This window comes from Neophocaena asiaeorientalis, unplaced genomic scaffold, assembly GCF_003031525.2.
Source record: "Neophocaena asiaeorientalis asiaeorientalis breed wild unplaced genomic scaffold, Neophocaena_asiaeorientalis_V1.1 scaffold487, whole genome shotgun sequence".
NCBI classification, from domain to species: domain Eukaryota; kingdom Metazoa; phylum Chordata; class Mammalia; order Artiodactyla; family Phocoenidae; genus Neophocaena; species Neophocaena asiaeorientalis.
The window spans coordinates 423,335-446,705 of NW_020173398.1; the positions used below are offsets into that span (position 1 = coordinate 423,335).

A 23,371-nucleotide genomic window follows, 5' to 3' on the forward strand; every position below is an offset into this window, starting at 1 on the left:
CCTAACAGGCATGTAGTCTGCTCTAGGAACTGATAAAAAGGTGTGCCCAGGATGGCCTGCTCCCACGAAGTTCCATTTTTCCAACTGCAGTAGCGGGACATCTTCTTGCAACTAATTTACTCAAAGTTGGCAACTTTATCTTTTAATAAGAGGAGTCTGTATCAGCAGACAATCTACCAATTATCTTGATCTTTTATCACTGAAACAGGATTAAGAGGCCATCATGTTTAACAGTTATTCTTAATGATGCATTTTCAAACTTTCTTTGCAAATGTATATTTGAGATGATTCACAAGCATCTACCATGATGAAAGTACAAAATGTTATTCACATATTCAACAAATATTTACACCTGGCACTGTTTTGAACGTTTTATGCAAGGCCGAACAAGCGAACTCTCAAAATTCCTTCTGGCCCTATGACTGCAGGAATTCAGATCATTTACAACAGCAAGTGAGACAAGAATCAGTGATGTATTCATGTCAGCATCAGAATCTCCTATTTACTAACACAGCCTTCAGGATCACAATAAGTGGGCAAGAAACAGAGTAGTGTTTAGGATTGAAAGACACAGATAAATGCATTTTGCGACTCCTACAGAGAGTCCTTCAATCTGTTTTTTATGAATTATGAAAACTTTATACCTAATGAATTCACTGACAGAGCTGAAAATGTTAGAGATCTCCTTGAGGAAGTAGCTTTCACTTGCCAAAAATGGCTAGGTCCTTCTTGCAGTTTCTAAAACACTTAAATTACTAAGTTAAAATGATGTATAATGCCAAAAAATAAAATACTGAAAGGGAAAATATTACCTGATCTAAGAGGTCAAGTCGGCTGACGTAAGCTCTTTCTGTAAGCAAAAGTTCATTGGCTATTTTGTGAAGTTTTTGCTCATTAGTCTCCTGAAAACAGAACAGATATTCACATATCAGGAAATAAAGCTTGGACAGTATTTCTCAAGTAATAAATATTATCAAATGGTTTCATCAAGGACTTCCCTGGTGGCGCAGTGGTTAAGAATCCGACTGCCCGTGCAGGGGACACGGGTTCTAGCCCTGGTCCGGGAAGATCCCACATGCCACAGAGCAACTAAGCCTGTGTGCCACAACTACTGAGCCCGCGTGTCACAACTACTGAAGCCCGTGCACCTAGAGCCTGTGCTCTGCAACAAGAGAAGCCACCACAATGAGAAGCCCGGGCACCACAATGAAGAGTAGCCCTCACTCACAGCAACTAGAGAAAGCCCACTTGTAGCAATGAAGACCCAATGCAGCCAAAATCAAGCAAATAAATAAATAAATAAAATTTTAAAAAAACTGATTAAAAAAAATGGTTTCATCAAAAGTTTTCCTAAGCTTCTCAGGTACCCAATTCCTTTCAGTCATCAAGGAACATCCAACCAGAAATGAACAAAATTAGAAATCAGCTAGATTTAATCTATGATAACTTCTTTGATCTCTGTATCAATTAACACTATCTTCCACCTTTTCTTTGAAACTTCTTTTATCTTTTTTACTTCCCAGACACTATACTTTCCTCATTTTCCCCCTACCTCTCTCAGGCTACTCTTTGGACATGTTTTTATCACTCTCTCAAAGATCTTGTTTAATTATTAGCTCTATGCACAGAACTTTTTACCTTAAAAAAACTTTTTATTATGGAAAATTTCAATCATATATAGAAGTAAAGAAAATAGTAAAACAAACCCCCATGTGTCCATCACCAAGATCCAACATCAATTCATTGTTAATCTTTCACCTTTGCTCGCACCCACCTCCCTCTATCTATATTACTTTTAATTAAATCTAGACTTTAATATTTCTTCAGTTTATATTTACTTAACTCTTAAATATCTTTGTATAACCTTGCTAGTGCCATGAGGACAGGAACATTTTTTCGTTGGTAACTGCTCCATCTCTTGTATCTACTGCAGTGCTTCAATAAAACACTGGCACTCAATAAAATATCACTGAATGAATGAATGAGAAGCAGTCTCACATGACTAACTATTGCTGGACATTTATTACCACTTTGACATGTTGTCAATCTAAGACCAAACTCATCATTTCTATAAAATCTCCATTCTACCACCACCTTCCAACCTTACCATCCTAGCAATGGTTCCATCCCTTTCCAGTTAGCTGACTTAAATTACTTTAAGCTTAGTTCCCTACCACAAAATCCAGTCAGCCACCAACTCCTATTCATGGCATTTTGTCTTTAGCATCCATCTTTTAAGCTCTCATCACTGCCACCCTGTTTTGCTCATACCTTATCTTAAGCCCAGGCCAATCAATAGTTAGTTGCCCAATTAACTGATTCCATTATTTTTTTTTGGCTCTAACCCACCTTGAATACTATTGTATGAGGAATTTTTCTAAAACTCTGCTCTGGGGACTTCCCTTGTGGCACAGCAGTGGTTAAGAATCCACCTGCCAATGCAGGGGACACAGGGTCGATCCCTGGTCCAGGAAGATCCCACGTGCTGCGGAGCAACTAAGCCTGTGCACCACAACTACTGAGCCTGCGCTCTAGAGCCCCCAAGCCACAACTACTGAAGCAAGCATGCCTAGAGCCTGTGCTCCGTAAGGAAGAGTAGCCCCTGCTCGCCACAACTAGAGAAAGCCTGCACACAGCAACGAAGACCCAATGCAGCCAAAAAATAAATAAATAAAATTAAAAAACAAAACAAAACAAAAACTCTGCTCTGCTCACCTAATGATAATTCCCATAGGAAAAACCAAAATTCTTCAATAGTCCTCTTCTCACTGACAGGAAAAAATCCAGACTCTGCGTACTATCCAGAGTTGTTTCTACCTAGTTACTTTACTGAAATACTTTTCTCATTCTAGGAGACTATGAAATATAATAAGAGTTTAGTAAAAACTTTAGTATCAAAGCAGACAAAAGTGTACTTTAAACCAGTGTCTGATTTGTGTAAATGCTACATTTTAAACTATGTATAAAATGCTATTAAGTTGTATAAATGCTTCATTGTGTTAAACACATATGACATCTATTTTATGCTTTAGATGCAATATATGTTCTAACGTGGTAAGTTACCACGTTGCTTCTTACAGAACTGAGGTATTTTTATGTGAAGTCTTTAAGTAATATAATACGTTTAAATAATTTGTGGTCTCAGAAACACTGAAATAAGAACTATGTAGTAATCGGGACTTCCCTGGTGGTCCAGTGGTTAAGACTCCTCGATCTCATTGCAGAGGGCCCAGGTTTGATCCCTGGTTAGGGAACTAGATCCCGCATGCCACAATTAAGAGCCTACATGCTGCAACTAAAAGATCCCGCATGCAGCAACGAAGATCCCGTGTGCCATTACGCGCAAGCTCAGTAATTATGGCTCACGGGGCTTAGTCGCTCCGCGGCATGTGGGATCCTCCCAGACCAAGGCTCGAACCCGTGTCCCCTGCATCGGCAGGCAGACTCCCAACCACTGCGCCACCAGGGAAGCCCCAGGGCCCAGGTTTGATCCCTGGTTAGGGAACTAGATCCCGCATGCCACAATTAAGAGCCTACATGCTGCAACTAAAAGATCCCGCATGCAGCAACGAAGATCCCGTGTGCCACAACTAAGACCCGGCGCAGCCAAATAAATATTTTAAAAGAAACAACTATGTAGTAGTCAAATTCCATAATTAGTCAAAGTTTTGGTTTAACTTAAACTCAGAGTAAAGTACTAGCATTGCTGCTTGCCTACCTGGCATCCCTTCCCCGCTATCTCTTAATGGTATCCAGATTTGGTTAGTGTGTCTACCCAACTACTATGTAGCCCTTCCTTTGGGGAAACTGACCTTATCCACAGATCAAAAGGGGAGCCCTGAATGGTGTTGCAATCAGGAGTATACAGCGATAGGTTCAGGGGCCAATGAGACACGAGGGAATATGCACTGGCAGCTTTGGAAAAGGAGGCTCCCTAGTCTTAAGGAAGAACCATAAAAAAAGAGATCTCTCTTTGCTGCTCCACGTAAATGAGGGTACATGTAGTCTTGAGTGCTATAAGCAGCCATCCCATAACCACAGAGATGAAGCCAATAAACTTCCTTATTGTTTAAGCCAGGTCGAGTAATATTGGTGTTATTTGTAGCATCCTGATTAATATAAAAAACTTAAATACTAAGAAACATATGTAGTATATTCCATGAAACTGATAAACTTTCAAGAAATTTTTAGACAATCACTATTTATAGAGAAGAAAGTAAAATACTTAATGAACTAAAAATGTGACTTTCAAAGATGTAATTAAGTGTAATAAGTAAATACATAAGAATTACATCAACATTTCAGAAAAAGTGATATGCTGTTCTACACACTTACAGGAAATACTGACCTGCACCAACACTACAGCCATTTGTTTTGGTTTTTTAAGCCAGATTTACTGAGGTGAAATTTACAATTAGTAAAAGTCACCCTTTTGGTGAATAGTTCTAGGAGTTTTGATGAATGGTTACAAGCATGTCACCACCACCACAATCAAGATACAGAACATTTCTATCGAAACTTTTCTTAGGTCTCTGCAGTCAACCCCACTCCTCTTCCACCACCAGCTCCTAGTAATTGTTGATCTGGCTTGTTCCAGAGTGTCATGTAAATGGAATCACACAGCATGTGCCTTTTGAGTCTTGCTTTATCAAAATGCATTTGAGGTAGATCCAAGTTGTTATTAGTAGTTCATTCTTTTCAAGCCCTTCATTTTATTCTAATAGTGGAGATATCTTTTTGACCCACTATACTCTTTTGTATATTCTAATTCTAGTTCTAGCTAATATCTTTAAAGAAAACAATCCAGCAGAATTTGTGCCATGATAAAATAATACATCTTTTGTAAGTCAGAGAATTCATTAAACAACAAGTCATAATGTCTATTATTGCTATGCAATGAAGTCACCCCTGAGGTCTTCCATATCCTACGAGATCTTAAATAGGAAGCTTCTAAGAAACAATCTTTTTGCTGATCACAAATTATACTTTAGCTGAACGTGGCAAATTGTGGGTATCCTGTTCATATTTTGCAAAATCCAAGGGTATGCCAGCAGTTATTAGTAAAAGCTATATTTCTTCCACACAGATGGTCTTCTAACATTAGGTCCCTGACCTTGCCAAAGTCAACACAAAGTAAACTTGCTGACATATGGTTTAATCACTCACATATAAGGTTTGTGAAAAGTTACTAGGGATTTTGTGGTGGAAGTGAGGACATCACAGACTCATGGAGCCTTTCTTTAGGTTAATCACAACAATAATAGCATCACCATAATAAGAACAGCTAACAATTATTCACTCATTGCTTGTTATATGCCAGACTGTTAAAAGTATTTTACACAGATTGACTGGTCCTTACAACAAGTCTATAAAATGGGTACCATTATTATTCCTATTTTATAGGTAGTATACACACACAACAAAACAAAATTCCAGAGCTTAAAAAAAAACATCCAAGGCTCAAAGAGGCCAGGAAACTTGCCCAAGGTCACACAGAACCCAAATGAATCAGATTTTATTCACATAAGAGAGTATGTGATTTTTGAGTAACTCTTCAGTAAATAGTTGGCTCTCACTCTAACCCTTCTTTGCAACAAAAAACAAGATTGTATTAAGTGCCTACAAGTGAACAGACTAACAAAATACCAACTATCCACTTAAAAATGGAATGTGCATTTTAATTTATATACTGATTATTTTTCCAACATAAATTTTATTTAAAGCAGACTTTTTAGCATTTAGTAATAATTATCAGGTATAAAAAATTCAGTCATATTTGATGTAACAATATGATGGCTTCCAAATTTTAAAAAACTAGTTTAGTTTCTGAAACTTAACTATAATGTACAGGGTCAATTACTCTATCAGACTTATACTTAAATAATGCACAAAGTAGTTTTAAAGCTGCTGGTACCTTGGGGCTGTAGCCTGATATTTTTTAAAATAGCACTTGTGATTCTTTGGAAAACAATAATGGTTACACAATACTGATTTGATGAGTAATCCCATTGGATTCTTTTGCAGCTGAATACACAGGCTTGACTTTTCAAAATAATTATAAATATGCTATTTAAAAAGTATCTTACTTTTGATATTCCTCTATAAAATAAAGGGATTGGTTTTCTTTCTTTTTTTACCTGCAAATATATACTCTATTGAAAGCTGATTCTCAGAGTATTGCCTCAAACAAAAATACACTAGAGTATACCTAAACTATCAGAACTGAGAAAGTAAGATACACTCCTCTTACACTAATAGACTATACAATTTATTTTCCCCTGCTCCTCTCTGCTTATGCATTCCTAGGCTATTACTGTGTACCTTTACACCTCTGAGAATCTTTTCGTAGAGATCTGCTCCATTTTCACTTGGGTTAGGGTCAGCCTAGTTATTAGTCACTGTACCCACTGGCACATGAAGCGTTGCAGTGTCAGTTCTGCCTCCTTCCTTGCAGATGTCACCAGCTCCTGCAGGTCTTTTCAGACCTTTTGGCATGACTCTTCCATATGGCAGGAGCCGGGACAAAGAGCAGCTCTCAGAGTTCATTAACTGGATAGGCAGAAAATGCTTGCGTGGAGCCAGCAATTCACTCTTCAGAATCTTAGTGCCATACGCCCTGCACATGTCTCAAAACCCCAAGCAGAGGAGTAGATATTTTGAAAAGAATTTCACAAATGCCAGTGAGTAACTGTTTCCTGAAAGATGCTTTAAGGGCAGAATCTTAAACTGTTTAAAAAGGAATCAGATATTGATACTATGGCTTTATAACTCTTCAATACATGTTCTCATGTGATTTCATTTTAAGCAGGAAGTTTTTCCCCTAAAAACACTGAATCAAAACTACTAAAAGTTCTTATAGCCTTTTCCATATGTATATTTATAACATATTCCATATGTTATATTTAAAATAATATCTATATAAATTATCATGTTTTATAGGACCAGAACAGATGTTTCTTGCTCGTGCGGAATTTCTATCCAAATCTGTCATCAGTTAACTGTATTCTACCATGCAGAAAGAAGATGTGGTTTTGTATAGGTATGTGTCTCTGCATTCCCTAAAGTCCATTCTCTCATAGCAAGATGAGTCAACTTAGCAAATAAACACTTGATTTTGTACCACAATTCATGAGATGCATCAACATTTTGATATGTCATTTTTTAATGTATTTACAGACATCAAAATCTTCAGTGTGGTTCCAGGTGATAATTAAAAATTAGATCACAATGATATTTAAATGTCACATAATTAGTCTATCATCTCAAAACACAACTTAAAATCTTTAATTTTGTGTTAGACACCTTCATTCCAGTATTCTTTCTCAGTATACTGAAGAGCAAGGTAATCAAGGGAAGTTATATCATAAGTGAGTGCCAGGGGCAACTCCCACTATTTATTGGCACTATTCTACGTTCTTCACATGAATTATCTAATGTAACCCTCTTAATACTCCCATGAAGCAGGTAGCGTTATCCCCTCATTTTATAGACGAGGAAGCTGTGTCCTAGCGAGGCTAGGTAATCTGCCCAAAGTCACACAGCTAGTAAGTGACTAAGCTAGGATTCAATGCAGGTCTGTGAAAACAAAGTTCGTACTCTGCTACCACCTTTTAACTAAGAGAACTCCCCCTGGATCTGGGGAACAAGAAAATGAAAAGGTAAGGGAACAAAACACAGATTTTGTGTTCTATTAAGATCATGCAATAATGCCATAAGTAAGGTCACATGGTCTCAGGGAAGAGTTGTAATCAGGAAGAAATTTATCACCAGGTTCACATTACAAGACAAAGAGAATGCCCACTATGACATGCAGGCATTATTCCTTTCCCTGCTGCATAATATAGTGTCACAAGCATAAAGAGTCTGGTACTTTAACATGATCCTTCAGGAAGCTTTGGGAGCAAAATCCAAGCCTAATTGTGACCAGCACCAATATTTTTCAAATCTATGTCCTCTATATTGTTTACCCAATTCGAAAGAGAAGAGGCAAGTGAGAGCTTTTAATCTGAAGGTTTAAATTACATCCTTTTAAGAGAGGGTGGGGAGGAGGGAGAAAGAGCCTGCACCGAGAGGGACAGTTTGGTTACTTGCACAAGATCAGACAGGAAGTGACAGCAAAGAGAGAAGAACTTTGCTCTTCTTACACCCAATTTAGTGTATATTAGACTAAACTGTCCTTTGGGTTTAGCAGAAATTAAAGATCAGACACCAAGAAAATGTAATATATACTCACAATCAATAACTGAATTAAACTATCCCAAGCCTAGGCAGAATATCAAAGTAATAAGGTCACATAAATATTTCTGGTGATGATTCCCCAGAGTTAAAACTTTGTACACAGTAGTGAGTGCCTCACATGGCATGAGGCATGCAAACTTATCTCTGTGTATCCTGTAAGGGAGCACCTTAGTTTAAAATAGAACTGAGAGAGAGGGGCTGGGATTTTCAGCAAGTAAGCTATGTTGAATTTTGGTCTATTAAGGGACATCTCAGGTCATGAATCTATTCATCTAGATTTACAAATGAGGAAACAGGATTTTTATTTTATGTTTTATTTAACAAACAGCTCACATTGTTTCAAGGCACTGTTCTATGTACTTTACAACTATTTAATGATTCTATGCCTTGTAAAAATGTTATGAGGTAGGTAATATTACCTCCATTTTATAGATGAGGAAACTGAGATACAGAGATGTTTAAGTGACCTGCTCAAGGCCACGTAGCTGGTAAGTAGCTGAGCTGGGATTCAAACATAGAGAGTCTGGCTCTTGAGTCTATCTTCCTGACCACCAGGTTATGCTGTATCACTCTGTTTTGTTTTTGTTTTTTTTTTACGCTACATACAACAACCACTGTGTTTTCAAGATCTGACCTTTCCTTTTCTCTCACACCCATACTGAATCTTTGTGTACCCTGTGACCTCCAGGCACCTGACTTTCCAGACTCTGCCTGAGTTCTCCATTTTTGCTAACAACAGGTAATTCATCCTCTCAGCCACGCTCCAAACCTTGGCTTTATCTTTGAGCTCTCCTTTCCCCTTTACCCCATGATACCTTAAGTAATGGTCATTTATTTATCTTAATCCTCCTTCTCGACTAGTAGTTTCCTCTTTGAATTTACTGCAGTGACTTGAACACAGTATATATAGATTCACTGTATTTAATCTGAATACCCAGGTTTACTGAGCTACTTAGCTATAATGTCCCAGTAAAGGCCTAGGTCTCCGGGTTAACTTCTAGTTCCACATTCTAAATGATGACCATCCTCACAAGCTCACCAATACCCCCCCATCCCCCACTCTCTCAACCCCAGTGGTTCTCATGATACTGCTCTCTCTTCTTCTTTCCCCTCTCAGACAAATCTCTATGTTCCCCTTTCGATTATGCTTGTGCTCTCTAGGGCTCAGTTCTTGGCCTTCTTCTGGTTCCTACACATTCTATTTTGGCAATATTAATCACATGCTTATGTACATCCTTTTACATTCCTACCCTCTTTCCTGAGCTCCAGGTCCATACTTCATCTGCCTATTTAATATCTCCAAATGGATGTCTTGCAGGTGCCATAAACTGAGTAGCATAAAAGTAACCTAATCAGCAACTCTACTCCCTCCCCTCATTCCAAACACAATCACTTTCCTTCTTGTCTGTCATCTCAACCAAGGCCTGCAGAGTTATACTGAAGTGCCGTGTCTGAGATCACATAGCTGGGAAGTAATGGGGCTGGGACTGGAACTCATCTCTTAATTCTAAAGCTTTCATCCTTAACCAATAACCCATAATGTCTCCAGAATATTCCATTTTTGTTTTAGGTATCTTTACCTGGACATCCCACAAGTCCTTTAAATACATTATGTCTAAATCTAATTAATTTTTTTGCCCTCCAAATATGTTGTTCTTTCTATTCTCTTGTAGTTCAGTAAATGGTACACCGTCTGCCTCTTCATCCAAGCTCGGAGTTGAACATGACTCATTCTCTACATCCAGTCACGCAGTTCTCAGAAATCTCTCTCCCTTGTCCTAACCCTCTGCTTCGTCCAGGACCTCTTCCTTTCACACCTGGACTACAACAGTTGCTTACTAACCATGTTCCCTGCACCATCTGTTTTTCCTTTCATCTGAGTCATTTTTCTAAAACCCACAGATGTATAATCATGTCACTTCCATGCTTTAATTAAATGCCTCTTAGGCCAGATAGTATTAGGCTTATGGAAAGTTTGAAATAACATGGGAAAATACCTATGTTTAATCCTACAAAACAGGATGCAGAATGACCATACATTATGCTACTGACATATTTTTTTTTAAATATCAGCTGAGAAAAACAAGCTGGAATGTTAGATATCAAAGCATTTTTCTCTGGGTGGTGGAACTATGAGTGATTTTGTATTCTCTACGCTTTGCTGCATTTTCTTGATTTTCTATAAGGATTATTAATTTTTATTCAGACTTTTAAAAATCTTAAAAAAAAGGTCTCCATTGTTTTCAGGGGAAAAAGTCCAGCTTAGGCACACAAACCCACTGCAATTTATCCTTAGCTTACATTTTCTTTTTAAGCCTATCCTTCTACTCCCACACTCATTTCACTAGCCCTTCTGGCCTCTATTATGAGGCCAGAAAACCCCTAAGCATGGCAGCTACCCTCTTGTCTCTACTTCTCACACCTGCTCTCCGCCTAGATGCACTCATCTTCCCTACCTCCGTGTTCCTGCCTATTCTGGACCACCAGCACCTCCCACTCCTCCTTCAAGCCCAATTCTGCTGCTTCTCAGCAGTCTGCCCCTCACCAGCATTCCTCCAGGCACAGCAGTTTTCTCATCTGTGTTTCCCAAGCCCTTTTTGCAACATATCATGCTGATTTACTTATGTCTTTCTCCCCTCAGCAGACTGAGGCTTTGTGGAAAGGGCTTGCCTTGTTCATTTCTGTTTCCAGCACCAAGGAGAGTGAGCCTGCATACTGAATTTTTAAAGTGAACAATAGGTTGTTTTATTCAGGTGCAGGCTCTCTGAAGCACACTTTTTCTCATTTCTTTCTTATATCTTTCCAACATACTAAACGGAGTCACCACAACATAAAGAAGTTTCTGGGGCTTCCCTGGTGGCGCAGTGGTTGAGAGTCCGCCTGCCAATGCAGGGGACGTGGGTTCATGCCCCAGTCCGGGAAGATCGCACATGCCGCGGAGCGGCTGGGCCCGTGAGCCATGGCCGCTGAGCCTGCGCGTCTGGAGCCTGTGCTCCGCAACGGGAGAGGCCACAGCAGTGAGAGGCCCGCATACCACAAAAAAAAAAAAGAAGTTTCTGAGTTCCCCATCAATTCTAACTGAATAATGAAAAGCTACCCTCAAGGCATTTATGAACTATCCACATGGTTAGTGAGGAAACTTTTCCATTATTCTACACATCACTTTAAAATGCCTACGACTTTAGTTGGAGCTGTCATTACAATACTAGCAACAATGAAAGATCGATTAGTAAAGCTGGATAATTTCTTCGCTTGTGTTGCCTTTCACTTTCTTGGAATTAAAGCTGATTTGGCAAAAGAAACAGAGGTGTAATTTAATACTTGCCTTCAAATCTAACAAGACCTCAACAGTTGTCCCCTTATCTTTCAAGAAGTGAGCCAAAAGAAATTTAAAGCTTTATGGGGGGTGGTATAAATTGGGAGACTGGGATTGACATGTACACACTACCATATATAGAATAGATAACTAATAAGAACCAACCATACAGCACAGGGAACTCTACTCAATATTCTGTAATGACCTATATGGTAACAGAATCTGAAAAAGAGTGGATATATGTATAACTGATTCACTTTGCTGTACAGCAGAAACTAACACATTGTAAATCAACTATACTCCAACAAAAATTAATTTAAAAAATAAAAAGTAAAGCTTTATAAAAAAAAAGGACTTGTAGCCCATCATAAGAAATGGATAAGCAAAGTAAGCATTATGTTTTACCTCTCAGAAAACTTTGATATCTCATATTACACCCTATAAAATTAATCAACAATTTTAAGAAATATAATTAAACTTAGTGAGGAGAAACTGAAGGAAAAAGAGGAAAAGTGAGTTAACTTGTATTACACCACTGGTTTTCTGTTTGCAATTTACTTTTTTTTTTTCATCAAGCCTCACTTTTTCTTTTTTAAAAAATTAATTAATATATTTTTATTTTTGGCTGCATTGGATCTTCGTTGCTGTGCGTGGGCTTTCTCTAGTTGCGGCGAGTGGGGGCTACTCTTCGTTGCAGTGCGCGGGCTTCTCACTGCGGTGGCTTCTCTTGTGGCAGAGAGCGGGCTCTAGGCACGCGGGCTTCAGTAGTTGTGACACGTGGGCTCAGTAGGTGTGGCATGTGGGTTCAGTAGTTGTGGCCCACGGGATCTAGAGCGCAGGCTCAGTAGTTGTGGTGCACAGGCTTAGTTGCTCTGCGGCATGTGGGATGATCCTGGACCAGGGCTCGAACCCATGTCCCTTGCATTGGCAGGCAGATCCTTAACCACTGCGCCACCAGGGAAGTCCTGAAACTTACTTCTGAATGTGCTTTCCGTCATTTTTTTCCCCTAGGAGATAATTATCTTTCTTAACTTTTGAGTATGTTCAAAAGTTATAAACCCTCAAGGCTTATATAAAAACATAATAAATAGCAATTAAAAAACCAGAAATAAGCAGGAAATAAACATTTATGTTTTTTAAAAAAATATATGTTTCTTTAAGTCTCTACATTGTGGACACCACCTTCATCTATCTGCCAACTTCACTACATAATTTCTTTCATTTTTGGTGAAAGGAAAGATTAACTTTTAAAAAATCTGCTTCTTTTACATTCTTGATAAAATTGCTATTATTATAGTTTTAATACATTGCTACTTTGAGCTTATGTTGGCAATAACAGAGATTTTTTATTTATATAAACGTTAGTCTTAAAAAGTGCATATCTATACACTGATATTTGGCTTGACGTATGAAATACAGAGGAAGGGAATACTTTGAATAAATCTCAGAAAAAACTACCAATCAACCCATGGAAATATAACCTGGATATTAAAAGACTCGTGAAAACCGTGAAGAGAAATTTTCATTTCCACGGCACAAACTGACGAGTGCAGCATTCAACATAGTGCATTTCTACTAAAGCTCACCCACTGAAGCCTACAAATCTGAGAAAAAATAACTATTTTTAATGAAATTCATTCTAACCCATTTACCTGAGTCTCCTAATATAGTTTAAGCTATTTATGATAACCCAAATTCATCATGACAAACAAGAATTATAATACTGTTGTTATCCCCTGATGCCCTCAAGTACCATCCCTGAGCGTGCACATGCATACACACTATGATAGTCGTTGTACCTTTCCTGTACCTTACGGGTTTTAGTATGTTTCCTTATAATATTGTATAGATGTTATGGAAAAAACCTAACAAACTTTTTGGCTCACCCAATGACATCTTCCTTTTAGTAGATTTCAATCTGTAATCTGCTGCAATACATGATTAACCTTAATTTAAAGATACTATTAACACATTGTGGCTGAAAACTAAAGGTATCACAAGGTGCTAAAATTTTTCTTTGAGTCTGAGATTTTAAAGAATTATCTGATTACTTTGAGGTGTCTGGCTATATTTAGATCACTGGTGCAAAAAGTTTAAACATTGGAAAAGTGTTGCTTTGCTAAAGTACAGTAGAGTCAACAGTTTCAATGAGGTGGGTATTATCTTTTACATGGTAAAAATAACATTATTCTATATTCACCACTGTAAGTGATTCTTGATCAAAATACATCAGATAATCAGTGAAAGAGTTACACAAGCTGAGACTATTTTCAAGTCTGTACTCAATTATTAATGATGATTGTTCAAGATATATTTTAATATGTATCTACTTTCCTGAACTATCTTTGCAATTCTACTGTACCCCCACTTTCCATCCCCCAGTCCCTCAGTCTTCCACTCCTGGTGCACAATGTCCATTAAATTTAATTCTGGTTTAAATGAAAGCCAGTAAGACTATTCTGATGTAAACCTCTATATCAAGTTATATAAAGACTGAGGTAACTTTTTTTCAGTTGTCTGCATAGTGAAACTCGAATACTCCATGATGTCTTAGAAGTTCAACACATTAGATGGTTTAAGAAGCAGCTGACAATCTGGAGGGCTATGCTAACAAAGGAATATACCTACATACAACAGCACAGAATTATTATATTATTATCACTAAGGAGAGACTTTCAGACTCAGTTTATATTCTTCAACTAAAGAATTTTAGAACCCTTTAATTAGAGAATTTAATTGATTTGTTCAAGGTCATAATGTTGGTTAGTGGATGTACAAAGAAGTAGCATCAAGATTTCCCGGTTCCAATTGTTTAGTCTACTATATACTACTAACTTAAAATTTTTTAAGTTTATTTTTTATTTTTAATTGTGGTAAAATACACTTAACATAAAACTTATCACCTTAACACTGCTAACATTTATGTTTGCATTTTGGAACAAGGAAAGGCAATGTAACAAGCACTAATGCTTGCTACTCTAAAGCAGCAAAAGAGAACACATTCTTACCATGAAGAAATTACATTCTAATACTCGTTTTTGGATGGGAGACTCATAATAGTATTTAGATCAACAGCTCTGCAGAGAAAATTTCCTTTTTCTTCCCACATATAGCATGTGCCAACCACTGCTTAAATGCCCATTAGGAGAAAGACCAGATGTACTATTCCATGTCTCACTAATTTAATAGGAAGCCCTATTAAGTCTCTCCCAAACCAAAGAAGACTCATCTATGAAAATGTATACATAATAATATATGACATGGGAAAAAAAGTAGTACCCAGCAACCACAGGCATCATCACCAATTAAAATATTTCTCTTAATAAAAACAGCTCTTACTGTTTTACAAATACTTGCTGGTGGCATCATCCCAAGTGTAAAAGGACAGATGTGAGTCTTGAGTTCCTTGGTTCTAAACTTCTTTTCCATTCACCGTGATTTAAACACAGAGACACTAAAATCTACTACTATATCGAGATGTAAAGAGATTCACTTTGCAAAGTCCTGTTTCTTTAATGTTTCAAATATTGTTACCAAGTATGATTCACTTTCTCCCACTCACTTCCTTATTTAAACTTTCTCTGCTTGAGTCAGCATTTAAAATTAATTCACTAACTGGAAGAAAATAAGCTACTGGCTCTTTGCCTATTTGTGATTTTTTTCAGGATCACTGTAAATTGAACTATAAGATAGACTTCACTTTAAAGTTCTGAACATATCAGTCAATCATTTTTTACTCTAATATTTTAGTATCAGTCCTTTTGAATTTCTGGCTATGTTAGTGCCACTTAAGATACAGTACCATAAAAAAATTCTAAATAGATTTAGGACTTGGATTTATCCTTTACAAATTTTCCTATAATTGTCCAATTTTCAATTATCAGCTCTCCTACAAAGATTGTTATTTATAATATATAAGAGAGACTAAACAATGGAAAATTTTTTCTTGTCTTCAGAATTATAAACAACTCCCCACTCCAGGGAATGCTATGATAATGCTTATATACCATCTTTGATCCAAGACATTCCAAGTGCTTTGTAAAAGCCATATTTATTGATTTTTCCAAAGCACTATATTGACATGAATAAAGAATACAAATGCAATCGTCTTGTTACTGAAATTGTATAAAAGTTTCTGCTATAGCCCAGGTAGATTATGAACATATTTCACCAGCAAATCAGCTCTTCGTTAGCTCAGAAATGCCATTCAGGTGGTTCATCAAACTGCTGCTCTGATTAGAAAGGAAATGAACTTCTAGTTTGCCAGTCTCACCTCTCTCTGGTCTATACCTCATGGCCGCTGCATTCATTGATATTTCCTGCAATTAGGCATTTACACGTGACTTCTTGCATCAGGACACAATACCGGCCTGAGAGTCAGAACACAAGGAGTCTGGGCTTTTACTGTGAGCCTGGAAAATCACTTAAGCTTCCTGGGACTGTTTTTTCTTCTATAAATGAACTATGAACCAAGATGATCTTCAGGATTATATAATTTCCTGTTACTTAGACCATAAATATTAGGGATGCAGCCTTAACATTTGGGCAACAAATAACATTTTCTTCCAATGTAAGTAAAAACAGTATGTTTGTGGTTTTCCTATATCAAAGTCTTCACACTGTTCTGAATCTTGAAATCATAATAGAGAGATCAACAGAAATTACATAGAAGAAAAAGTGGAATATCTCCTCAGAGTAGGGAAAACATGCATCATCAGCTAGAGCTTGACAACTATTCAACCAGTGGTGTGGGTGATCTGACTTACTCATCACGTAAGTGCTATAAAATAGTTTTCAAACCATAGTGGAATAGTCAGTCAGTGCTTGAGACTTCCCTGGTGGTCCAGTAGGTAAGACTCTGTGCTCCCAGTGCAGGGGACCTTGGTTCAATCCCTGGTCGGGGAGCTAGATCCCACATGCATGCCACAACTAAGAGTTCGCATGCCGCAACTAAGTCTGCATGCCGCAACTAAAGATCCTGTATGCCACAACTAAACATACCGCAACGAAGATCCCGCATGCCGCAACTAAGACCCGGTACAGCCTAAATAAATAAATAAATAAATATTTTTTTAAAAAAGTCAGTGCTTCTTCTTACTTATGCTTTACCTTCATCTCATGGTGCTGGTCCAGCTGTTCCAGTTCTAGGGGGCTTTCTCCATCTTCCCTCTCTTGTACCTTGGCTTCTGTGTCTGCCCTTCCTTCTACCAGGGGGAGCAGTGGGCCGACATGTAAAGTCCTGCAGCTACTGTCAGAAGCATTTTCATCACAGTCATTTGTTGTGGGGGATGCAAGGTCTGTGGCTGTTTCCTGTCTTTCTCCATTCACTAAGTTTGTATCGGGCAAGGGCTCAGAAGTTTGAATAGGAGTATCTGGGCTAAGAGTGGCCGCTTTATCCTCCTCACATTCCATCTGGTTTTGTGCTGCTACCATACCATTAGCCACACAAGTCTGTGCCCCCTGAGATTGATCTGTATCATTTCCCTGCTTCTGTCGTGAGTGTTGGGAGAGGAGTTTTTGCTGAGGTGTGGTTGTCAATCCATGCCTTCCCGGGGTTCTAGGCGCATTTAGGTTCACAGCAGAATCTTTTTTCAAATCACTGTAATTTGATAATGAGCTAAAAGATAAAATACAAAGGAAGTATGAAAATGTTGGCATGAACAAGTTCTAGAATAAAAACAAATTTATTCTAGCTGTTTAGGGATATTTAGTGAAGACATTTTTTTTCCCTCTGATGGTTTTAGAAACATAGGTAAGAATATTCCAGAGTAATTCTCAGTCTTTTAGGATGCTAAACATTTAAATAAAGATGATAAGCCTGAGCTTTACGTATAGGGTTGGAAACATTTCCTTGGGCTGTTTATTAATATAGCTAGTTAGTGAAGACTTAGATGTGCGAAATATTTAATAAGGCCATCTTATCCCAAGATTTTTACTTTCTTAACATTTTAAAAACAAGTATAGTTAGCCCTCAATTTATGGACAGGTTAGAAACAAAGGTTATTTTTCTTTGGAAAGCAGAACACATTTCTCAAAAATTTTATTGCACATGTTTCCATAGCCTCCTAACTTGTCTCTCTGCTTCCACACAGATCCCCTCCAACCTAGTCTTCCCAAGTTGCCCACAAAGATCCAACTCTCAGGGTTTGCCCAAACACTTGAAGGTAAATCTGGCATCTTGATCATGGCCTGTAAGACTCTATATACTATAGCCCCCACTAGCCCTGGCCTCATTATATGCTATTCTCTCCTCACTCACTGTGCTCTTGTCATACTAGTCACCTGCTGTTCCCATCCCCAATAAGCAAATGTGCATATCTAAGGGTATTTGTAGCTGCCATTCTCTCTGTCCAGGGCAATCTTCCCCAAGTCAATGGTGTGGTTTACTCCTTCCCATCATTCAGGTTTCTGCTCAGACGTCACCTCAAAGAGGCTTAATCCTAATAGTACGTTGGAATTTAACTGCCAATATATTACAATGTTCCTATGGAAATATATATAGTACTTTAATCTAGGATTCTAGTGAGGACAAATACAAAACTCTGGACTTCAGCCTTGAAGAGATTCTTATGACCTAATGAGGAGAAAAATTAAAACAGACTAATGCTCTGTGACGGTACAAAATGTGCTCGTCTTGTTCTCTGCTTTATCCCCACCTCTGAGCACAGCACTTGACTTGTGACAGTGCTCAATAAATAGCTGAGGAGCAATGAATAACTCATCGTGATAGTGATCATGACAGTAATTCAATAATAGCAGCTAACATTTATTAACTGCCAGAAACTACATTAAGCCCTTTACATTGATTACCTTGTTTCATACTCATAATAATTCCAAAATAGGGACCCCACAAATAGAGAAACTGAGGCTTAGAAACTTATATAATGGGGCCAATGTAACGTGGCTAACAAATAATAAAGCCCGTGTTCAAACCGTGAAGTCTGACTCTAAATTCTGTAGTCTTAACCCCACATTATAATAATACACTGGAATAGGAAGGATGGAGTGAGAAACAGGTGAGCAGGCCACATACAAAACATGGGAAGAGGGCTTCCCTGGTGGCGCAGTGGTTGAGTCCGCCTGCCGATGCAGGGGACGCGGGTTTGTGCCCCAGTCCGGGAAGATCCCACATGGCACGGAGCAGCTGGGCCCGTGAGCCATGGCCGCTGAGATTGCGCGTCCGGAGCCTGTGCTCCGCAATGGGAGAGGCCACAGCAGTGAGAGGCCCGTGTACCGCAAAAAAAAAAAAAAAAAAAAAAAAAAAAAATGTGGGAAGAAAGTCCAGGGCTGGCATCTTCCTCAGCACAAGCAGAGGTTATGGGGTGAGGGCTCATGAGGGATGTGGGGAAAGGGCACAGCAGAAAGGTCCAGGAACAACGCTGAGATGTGTGTTACTGTCTCCCTTCACTGTACTCCTCCCAAATACTGCTGATCTGGACTGGAGAACGGAACAGGGAATAACAGTAAGAAAGTAAGTAAGAAAGCAATAAGAGAAGAAAAAAGACACAGTAAAGTTTATCAGCACAGGAAGGAAAGGAAAAATCTGGTAGGGGAAAATGTCATATAAAAGTTGGAGGTTGTCAGTATAAGTAAATGTGACACACTCCACCGCTGATATCTGCCTTCTAAGAGCGGATACCTTAGGCCTAATTTCTCCAAAAGTCCTTGAAGATTTGAATCAAACTGTCCTCCTTTTCTTGAACACATCAGTGTCCAGCAACACAGTGGAAAGATCCTTAGGAGATCCTCTGAACCAAACTTTGGACTTACTTAGGATTTTTGGAAAGGACCACTTTGGATGACAAGTAAGAATTTCCTGTAATAAGTGATATCCAGGGGATATGTGTGTGTGTGGAGGGGTGTAGGATAAGGTGGGGAGGGAAGGTTTAGTAAAAGCAGTGGTTCAACCAATAAGTAGCAGATTCCTGTAGATGACAAACCATGGGGAGAAACAGTTGGCCTTGCAGTGTCATTGGGAAAAAACAATGTTCAGTTTTGTGAGAAAATGTTATTTACTTCTTTCTAAAATCCTAAAGACTTTCATAGATCAAAAATCCTAGTTTCTCTTACTCTCAAAAAATGAAAACAAAAACAAAAAATGGAATAATAAACCATAGTAAAAAATAAATAAACAAAGTTCACTTGCTCCAAATACATCCTCCAAATCACTCCTATTAATAAACCAGAGGGCTTCCCTGGTGGCGCAGTGGCTGAGAGTCCGCCTGCCGATGCAGTGGACACGGGTTCATGCCCTGGTCCGGGAAGATCCCACATGCCGCGGAGCAGCTAGGCCCGTGAGCCATGGCCACTGAGCCTGCGTGTCCAGAGCCTGTGCTCTGCAACAGGAGAGGCCACAACAGTGAGAGGCCCGCGTACCACACACACACAAAAAAAACGAAAGCAATAAACCAGAGATACTTAGATTATTGCAACGAGCAAAACTATGACGCATGGGTAAGGTTTTAATAGTGCCATATGGTCTTACATGACCCCACTGTAACAGACATTGGTTCTTCCTGTCAATTTACTGTGGTAAATCAGAGCCTGCAGAATCTCGCTCTATTCCACCAAGTGCTAGTTTAAGCTGTAATAACTGGGGTAAAATCGGACAGCCACACTGCAGGCACATGGACCTCACTGAAAAAGGAATAAAAACTTCCATTCAAGTCCTATAGATCCAATGCAACACTAACCCATACTTTTTAGGGCCTGTTCCTACTGGAAATACCTCATTAAAAACATATAATTATTTTTCGTACTGGCAGTGGACTCTGCCACAGGTAACATCCCTTCAGCAGATTGGCCCAAATGCTCACATTACATCCTATCTGCTCTTAGAACAATTTTGCTTAAAATGCCATACATTACATCTCTCCTTAGAGCCAACCTTCAAGTTTTGCATCAAAAAATGACTTTGAATCTGTTAATGTTGGAAGAGTAAAAGAAAACTGATTTGGAAAAATATATTGAAAAAAGTTGATATGGAAAAACTGCATGCTTTGTACATGGAGAGGAGGAATACAAACAGTGGGTTACCAAAATAGTGAGGATTAGAGGACTCAGTCTTTGGAATACTGACCCATTCGGGGCTTCCCAAAGCTACCCCCAAATCTGAGGATACAGGCTCTGGCATGCACTATGGATAGGGGTCAGGGCTCCATCCCCTCCTTTTATTATGCAGTCACTGGACATGGCCCTGGGAATCTGCAAACATGCTATTGAATCAACTTGCCATGAGAAACAAAAACATTTTCAATGGAAATAAATCATTCTAGGAAAGATTACTATAATTTAAGATATCAAAGGTATTAAAAATCCTACTTCTGAGGGGGAGATGTTGAAGTTTAAATATTTATGACTCAAGTTCCCATAATTGATTAAGAACAGAAACTACTTTTCTCTAGAACTTGTTAGTAAATATAGTCTCACAAATGAGGGACACTGCAGTTTTGTACTTGGTCACAATTTCCAGAAGATCTTAAAGTATTTCTAAGCTATGATTCATTACATAAATAATGCATCCTGCAAATAACTATTGAAATCACCTAATGGGAAACCATTCCCAAATATTACACTAGAATGAATGGAAATATTTGGCTTCAAGGATGAAAGTGAAATTATACATACTGTTTAACTATATACAGACTTTTGGTGATACATAAAAAATCCTTCTGATAAAATTTTTAAAAAATTCTATTTAAGTCAGTGATGGGAATTCTAAGAAAAAACAATTGAGTGTCATATAAGTAGAAAAGCAACTTATGTGAGCTTTTTTTTATCTTTAAGTGAGAAATATACATTTCGGCTACCTTTGTGAACCATCAGGACTAAAGAATATAAAATTACAGCTAATAATATGAATGGAAATTTAGCATGAATTTTGTTATTGCCAGTATCTCTTCACAATCCTAGTACAGTACAGGGGTATGGGGAGAGGGGAAACAGGGACTGAATGGATACAGAAGACCCACATTAAATAAAATGGGTCAGAAAGAAGAGATGGGACAGGCCCACAGGAGTTAAATTCAAGCATATGAAGTGAGAAGCAAAGAAACAGAGACAACTTCCTGCATTTCCAACCCAGATATCTACTGACCAATGGAGTGACCCCAAGGAGTAACAATACACAGAGTGACATACGCAGATACGCAGGAAATGAGATCTACACAGCACACAATGTGATGAGAAGGCTGGGGCACAGAGCACTGCACATAGGTAATATATAATATAATATAATATAATATAATATGAATGGGAATTCATATTAGGGCAAGATTAGCATTTTAAAAATTCACTCTTTGTAAAGGCCTACCAAACCTAATGGAATAAAATACTCTATTTTTTATTTTAAAATCTGTAACTCTATCATACTTTTTAAAAAACCAGCTTTCTTCTCCCCCCTGCCTTCTCCCATTGTAAGTTAGCTCTTACCTGCCTCCTTCAAAGCGACTGATGAGATCTGATATCTTACTGGGTTTTTCTTTTGAGACACAAGAAGCAGAGGCAGGTTTAACTTCCTCCATCCTTGGTTTTGCACTAGATAAAGCTTTATGCCTGGGGGTTTGGTGTATATTGGACGAAGGTGAATTCTGCAGGTGTAGTGGCTTTGGAGGCACTGTAGAAAAAGAATTAATAGAAATCAGTATTTAACTGATATTTGTTCCTTAACAAAAGAATTCTGGTGTCCTGAGTGTAAAAATCTTTACCATTATCAACCTTTTGTAAAGGGGTCTGTCAAATTTGTACTGAACCTTAACCAAGAGAACTTTTATCTATCTTGGACATTTACTCTGTGTCCTGTAGAAATCCCATCTCCAAGATTCAAGTGGTTCTTTTAATTTTAAGTGACTTTAAATATGGCTTTATTAAACATCTATGGATCTACATATGGCTATGACATTCCAAACTCTATTAGAGATAACATAGCAGTTATTTATCTACACAGAGAAAGGAAAGCACTAAATTTGAAACTAATTCTTAGACATACATTGCTTGCTATAAAACAGATTTTCTAATAACAGGGTGATAACAGATATACCAGAAACCAGAGCTAGTAGGTTAGACATAAAAGCCAACAAAAAACCCAACGAACAACAGTAATATAATATTGCACTACTTAGAGCATCTTCCCAGTTAAAAGCACCTTATCTCATTTGACCTTAGATGAAATTTTTTCTTTATAGTCCTCTGAGGTAGATCATTATTTGCCTCCTATGTCTATGAAGTCTTAGAGAGCTTAAGTGATTGGCCTGGCGTAACAAGGCTGATCATATTTCATAACTGGTACCCAGACTCTAGCTCCTTCCATTATTAGCACTGCTCCTCATAATACATCTGCAAAAGGTGGTTATAGAAGTTCTATTACTATTGTCTGCTACATTAATAGTTGCCTAGCATTAATATACCACAAATCATTTGGTTACTAATAAGTCCTCCACTCAATTAATAGAATAGTAACAGATCTTTTCCAAAATACTAAAATCTACAGGTTTTCCCTAACAGATGAGAAATTCTGTAGATGAGAAAATATAATATGTCACAAATGTTTAATCAGTACAGGAATTACTTCAATTTTGAAAACCAACACAGTATCATTTTTCTCTTCAATTAACATTCTGGGTAAATGAATATATAACTATACATGTTTTAATAAATCAAATAGAATCATCTCCTTTTTTCTTTTTTAAACCCTTTTCCTAACTTCTGGAAAAAGGGTGGGGAATCATGTCTTCTTCTAATTACATGCCCCATTTTCCCAGAGCTGTTTACCCTGGTTTTCAGTAATCTCATCTCTTTTATGAACTTAGCTAACTGACA

At 38.0% G+C, this 23,371-nt stretch overlaps 1 protein-coding gene across 12 annotated transcripts in view; it reads right to left on the reverse strand.

The window, feature by feature from the left end:
* FGD4 (FYVE, RhoGEF and PH domain containing 4) overlaps positions 1-23,371 on the reverse strand; it is a 196,060-nt gene that overhangs the window by 45,499 nt on the left and 127,190 nt on the right. For 11 of the 12 annotated variants that reach the window (XM_024747119.1, XM_024747118.1, XM_024747117.1 and 8 more), the window contains 3 exons: positions 21,986-22,169; positions 16,664-17,171; positions 813-902 (listed from right to left, as the gene is read on the reverse strand). In XM_024747119.1, coding sequence (XP_024602887.1) covers positions 813-902; positions 16,664-17,171; positions 21,986-22,169 — 782 coding nt within the window. Of the gene's footprint in view, positions 157-812; positions 903-16,663; positions 17,172-21,985; positions 22,170-23,371 lie in introns of those variants that run through there. The other variant, XM_024747129.1, reaches the window with a different exon arrangement.